Source organism: Tupaia chinensis, unplaced genomic scaffold (genome assembly GCF_000334495.1).
Source record: "Tupaia chinensis unplaced genomic scaffold, TupChi_1.0 Scaffold000315_1, whole genome shotgun sequence".
In the NCBI taxonomy this organism is placed as follows: domain Eukaryota; kingdom Metazoa; phylum Chordata; class Mammalia; order Scandentia; family Tupaiidae; genus Tupaia; species Tupaia belangeri.
This window is the reverse complement of record NW_006159808.1, coordinates 4,163,518-4,169,234: the sequence shown is the minus strand read 5'-3', so window position 1 is coordinate 4,169,234 and position 5,717 is coordinate 4,163,518. Positions and strand designations below refer to the sequence as shown.

Here is a 5,717-nt window from a genome sequence, read left to right as displayed (position 1 = left end):
GCCGTCATTTCTACCCGGGTTTTGTTTGGAACAGGTGGTTGTCAGGTCACTGACTGCGGAGCCTGCCTCTTAAAGGACACTAAGGCCTGGGACTGCCCTAAGGCTTTAGAAGTTTGTTTCTTCTGAGAGAGAAGAGAGCACATCCCAACAGGGCCTTGACGCTGTAGCCGTCCCCAGCTTCAGATCCAGGCCCGTGAGTGCCGGCACACTCAGGTCTCCCGCCTCGAGCGCAGCCTCTTCCCGGGGGCTGCCTCGGGAGTGTCTGGCTTCTGGCCGCGATTTTATCGGCCCAGGCACTGAACCTCTGGGGCTCTGACTTCTAGCGATATCTCCGAGTCACTTCCAGTCGCAGTCCATGGTTCTCGGTGAGATTGTTGTAGTTAGTTTGAACAGTAGGTCTTGCCGTAGAGGCGGAGCTCAGGGCTAGTTTGGCCGCAGCGTGGCCCAACCGTACGCGTAGCCCCCGTGTGCTCTCCCTTGGTGTTGAGTACTCGGCCGTTACCAGTTCTCGTGCGCACTCGTCTAACTTGTTCACGTTGACTAGTTTGCGTTTTCAACTCGGAGCGTGTAGTAGGGAGGAGGGCTCTCGGGTCGTGAGTGTGCCTGCAGCTCGGTGAGCTTTGATAGCACCCCAACCTCCAGCACCCCGAGCTGGCACATCCCGTGGTCACCAGGAGCCCTTTGCAGTTCCCTTCCTGCAAGGGCCGGCTATAAATCTGACTTCTTTATTATTATTATTGTTATTTTCCATAGGGCTCATGTGCTCACCAGGGAGAAATCACCCCCGAATGGGGATGGCCACATCTCAATCGCTTCTCCTCCATTCTCTCTCCACTTGGGATTTTGTACACGCATGTACACACACTGGGAGTGATTTTCAAGCTGCTGGGTCCAGGGCTCAAACCACAGTCAGCCATGTGGGAGTCCAGCGTCTTAGCCACTAAGCCACCTACTGGCCTCCCCCGCCACAGTTCTGACTTGTAAGACCTCAGATTGGGGGACTAGTAGATGGTGTAATGGCTACGTTGCTAGACTCCCATGAACTGCAATTTGAGTCTCGGACCTAGTGGCTTAAACTCATGCGTGTGTGCCCAAGATCCTAGGAGGAGAATGGAGGAGAAGGGATTGCAGCATGGCCATCCCCCTGGGGGGTGATTTCTCGCTTTCTGTCTCGCTGTCTCTGTCTTTCTGACGAGCACACGTGCCCTATAGCAAAAACCTCACCAAAAAAAAAAGAAGGAAAGACCTCGGGTTGGATTCTGAACTGTGTCAGTGACGTCTAATAGTTGGATAGACTCATGCACACATGTCTGTTCACATGCGTTACGAGTAAGCGGTATGTAAGCACTTACCCGTCCACGCACATCTGTCCTTGCAGTGTTTCTGGCTTTCCAGGGTGGTACCTTTAAGCTTGCTGAGCCTTCCTGCCAAGGGATCGCGATTACGTGGAAGTACCCGAGCTTACTTACTGGCTGCCTGTGTCCAGGTGCGAGGCCACGAGGGCACAGTCACTAACAGTGGGCTTCCCTCCAGGTCCAGTGGCACTGCAGAGCACGGATGGTGGCAGGAGCCAACTTCTACATCGTCGGGAGGGACCCCGCCGGCATGCCTCACCCCGAGACGGGCAAGGACCTGTATGAGCCCACTCATGGCGCCAAGGTGCTCACGATGGCCCCCGGCCTCATCACCTTGGAAGTCGTTCCCTTCCGCGTGGCAGCTTACAACAAGAAGAGGAAGCGCATGGACTACTATGACGCGGAACAGTGAGTGTTGCGCTCTGCACGGGTCCAGGACACTTGGCCGCTTGTCTCGTGTTTCACACCCTCCCTGTACCTGTGGGGGGGCGGTCTCCCAGTGTTTCTCAGTCCCCGGGGTTAGAGGAGCTAATAAGGATGGGACCTCACCGCGTGGTTCCGCTCAGGGCTTGGTTGAGCACACATCTGCCTGCCCTTGACTGACGGGCCTGACCGGTTCCAGCCTGGGCAGTACCTGTGAGCTGCCGCTGGCTCTGTGACCTCAGTCCGTATCTCCCTGTCTGGTTTCTTCCCTGAATAGTAGGGAGCTGTGGACACCCCTCTGCTGATGCCGGCCCGGCACAAAATCACCTGCGTTTCTTTGGCCTTTTATAGAAATACACACAGAGACATCCCAGGGTCTTCAGATAGTTTATGGAAAATGTGTATTATGAAAGAACTGTGCATGAGTTTCAAACCTTTTTGCACCAAAACAAGCTCATACTGTAATTCCATTTCCTTGGACGTTTCTTCTGGTGTGCACGCTTACATTTGCACACACACACACACACACACACCATTTCACTATCCGAAAATGCAGCTGTAATAGTGCTGTGTTGAGAGTTGTAAATGGGCTTTTTCTACCGAAAGGATGTCTTAGCAGCTAAATAATAACAATGATAATTTTAAGAAAAATAAAAGCATTATACTAGACTTTGAACTATATTGCCATGAGTGAAACCTTAAAATATAGATTAATTATTAAGAAAAGTCAAGCTTTGTGTGTAGTCCTGCCTTCCGTGGTTAGAACAGTGTAGGCCGCTGTCAGGATTCTCTTAGTCTGGGAAGAGGCCCGCCTTCATGGCTAATTCTTTCTAAAGCCCCTGCCCCAACGTGGCCCCCTGAGGGAGGACAGTCAGCCTTCCTGCAGATCCAAGGAGCCTGAGTGTTCGGCCTGGAATCCGAGCTCTGCAGCCTTACAGATGTAAGTTTGTTACTGGAGGCTGTGAGCAGTCCTGTTCTGGGAGTTACAGTTAACTGCATTAAGTCACTTAGTGGGGAGGGAGAGGACACAGAAATACAGTCACTCTCCTGGTGGCAGAGCCCTCAACGCTTAGGTGGGTGAGTTACGAAAACAAAATTCAACTAAAAAGAGCCGCGCTTTGCTTTCTTCCTTCTCGTGCTGATGTGTCTCCTTCCCGTGGTCTCTGCGTGGTCAGCTGTTCTAATCACACGCAGGGCCCTAAACCCATCTGCATGTCGTTGACTGACATGCTGGTAAAGCCTCGGTAACTTTGATGTGCGGTTAAATCGGTGCAGTGTTGCTTTAAGTCTCTCTTTTAATCATTCAAAAGCTAAATAATTACATCAGTTCTCATAAGATTTTCCAAGATGAATTCTGTTATTAGTTGCATGAGTAGCTCATTTTCTTGGAATTTTTTTGGGTTACCAGATCTTAATAAGTTATAACATGGAGAGCTTTAAAACTGCCTTAATTCTTAAACTTTTTATATTTGTGTTCAAATATAATTAAGTTGATGGGAATATGCTGGAAAGTGATTAAAATTTTGTGGCAAGACCGTAGTCTTTGATGTAGTGAGAAAACAGTTATTAATTATGTGCTTGTGAGGCTGTCTTACATCTGATTAATGAACTTTACTCAGTGCCAGCTTCTTTGTGATTAATGATTTTGTAGCTTTTGACTTGATTAAATACCAGTGTAAGACAAGGCTTAGGGGGGAAAAACAAACTTCATGGAGATTTCAGGCAAGATACTATTGGTAGGAATTATGATAAAAATCATCCATTTACATTTAGCGAGTTAGGGAGGTTCATAGGAGCTGTAATAGCGACTCAAGGCAATTTCATCTTGGGACTGCAAGATTAAAACCCATTCGTTCAGATATTACAAACCAACTTCTAGAGAAAATTCAATGATTTGTATTTTTTTCCCTTCTGTAAGGTGAATCTTTGTGTTTGTGTAGCAAAGTACAGATTTCTTTCTTTCCTTTTTTAATTATAATGTTTTTGCTATAGGGCATGTGTGCTCACTAGGGAGAGCCAGACAGACAGTGAGTGGGAAGGTGAGCACACCTCCGGTGCAGCTGCTGGCGAGCCGCCTGCATGGCGCTGTTTAGAGGAGGTCTGGCCTTCCCTGCACATCTGGCAGACGACAGAAATGGGGACACCTCTAGATTTACGCGATGTCAGTCAGTCTTCCTTGTTCCGAAGCTGTGTCTGTTAACCATTTTATTGTGCTGACATGTAAGAGGTGTCTGACCTGAGAGGATGAGAGCCGTTGAGATACTGGGTCGAGTATGCCCCGTCCTTCTGGCAGGGCAGGGGGACAGGAAGAGCACACAGTGACGCCAACAGCACAGGCCCGAACTGAAGAGGCTGTGCCTTCCTGCACGACCATTAGAGATGGGATCTCAAAGCACTGACGTTGTGTCTCCTGTGACTGGCTGAATGAGGCCCACCGTCTTTTACTTTTAAGAGATTTTTCCTGTAGGGCGCGGGCACGAGAGACAGAGAGACAGAGACAGACAGCGAGAAATCACCCTCCCCAGGGGGAATGGCCACACCACAGTCCCTTCTCCTCCATCCTCTTCTTGGGTTCTTGGGCATGCATGCACACGTGACCAGTGTGAGTTTTAAGCTTCCCGGACCAGGACTCTAACTACGGGCGCCGATGCCAGAGTCTGACAATGTAACCATTGTGCCACCTGCTGGTCCTGAGTCCTACTATCTTAAATTCCTATCCTGTTCGTACAACATTCCAGGGGGAGACTCTGGCCCGTGTTTCAGAGAGGAGCGGGGCATTCGTTAAAACCCCGGCACCTCTGGGAGGCAGGAAGGCCAGGCGAGGCTGGCAGAGGGTCTGAGAGAGAGAGCTCGTATGAGGACCTGTCAGTCATGGTCACGCCTGGGGATCCCGGGTGTGGGAGGTGCTGAGAGTGGGTGGGTGGTCGGAGGAGCAAGCCCGTGGCTGGCAAACCTGGTAAGCATGTGGGGCCTGAGTGCACAGATAATGAACCAGCAAAGCAGCAGGAGAGACCGGGACCTGGCCTGCAGCCTGGACTGGGAGGAAGTCCCACTCCTGTCCTGGTCTGGCAGCCCACTCGCAGCGTGCGAACCGCGTAAGGTCTCGCGGGTGGACCACACCTGCCAGCACAGGGAGATGCCTGGAGGGCCTCCGATTAATGTGGGCACAAGTAGGTCAGAGGAGGCAGACTGGGAGGGGATCATTGGATGGGTCGTAGTGAAGACATGTAGAGACCTTTGGCTGCCAGTCCCGACTGAGGAATCAGGGGGATCAGACGGTGCTCACAGCACAGCCCGAGGGGCAGGTGGAAGCGCAGGGTCTCCGCAGGTAGGGCTCCGGGTAACCGGGGGCAGGCTAGGTGAGGGTTTTATTCATACGGGTTATGGAAATTGAGAAAAATGGTCATTGTAGAGCACTGCAGAAAACCTAGACAAAATAACAAACTGTAACCCCACTTCCTAGCGGTAAACCCCGGGAACACACGGTCGTACTTCCTGGCCTCTGCCACCCCGCCCTCCGTCTTCCCTGTGTACTTGAAAGGAACTCCAGTGACTTGTGTCTAGTTCCAGCTGCTGGGACATAATGTCTCGGACACGTGGCTTAAACCACAGACTTCTCTCACAGTTCGGGAGAGCGGGAGTCCGAGAACGAGGCGCCAGCAGGTTCCGTGTCCATGTGGCAGGGAGAGATCTCATGTCTCTTTCTCTTTTTATAGGAGTATCAGTCCCATCTCTCTTGACCTCATTAAATACAATCACCTCCCAAAGGACGCACCCTTTGTATTTTATTTTTAAATTTGTATAGAAGGTTTTGCCTTAGAGGGCATGCACTTGCTGGAGGGAGGAGAGAAGCAGGGGCAGACAGGGAGGGAGGGAGAGAGAGAGGCAGGGGCAGGGAGGGAGGGAGGGAGAGAGAGAGGCAGGGGCAGGGAGGGAGGG

At 51.3% G+C, this 5,717-nt stretch overlaps 1 protein-coding gene across 1 annotated transcript in view; it reads left to right on the top strand.

The window, feature by feature from the left end:
- The window catches only part of PAPSS1 (3'-phosphoadenosine 5'-phosphosulfate synthase 1), a 44,099-nt gene that overhangs the window by 35,521 nt on the left and 2,861 nt on the right, over window positions 1-5,717 (top strand). The window contains 1 exon segment of the mRNA XM_014588876.2: window positions 1,534-1,763. Coding sequence (XP_014444362.1) covers window positions 1,534-1,763 — 230 coding nt within the window.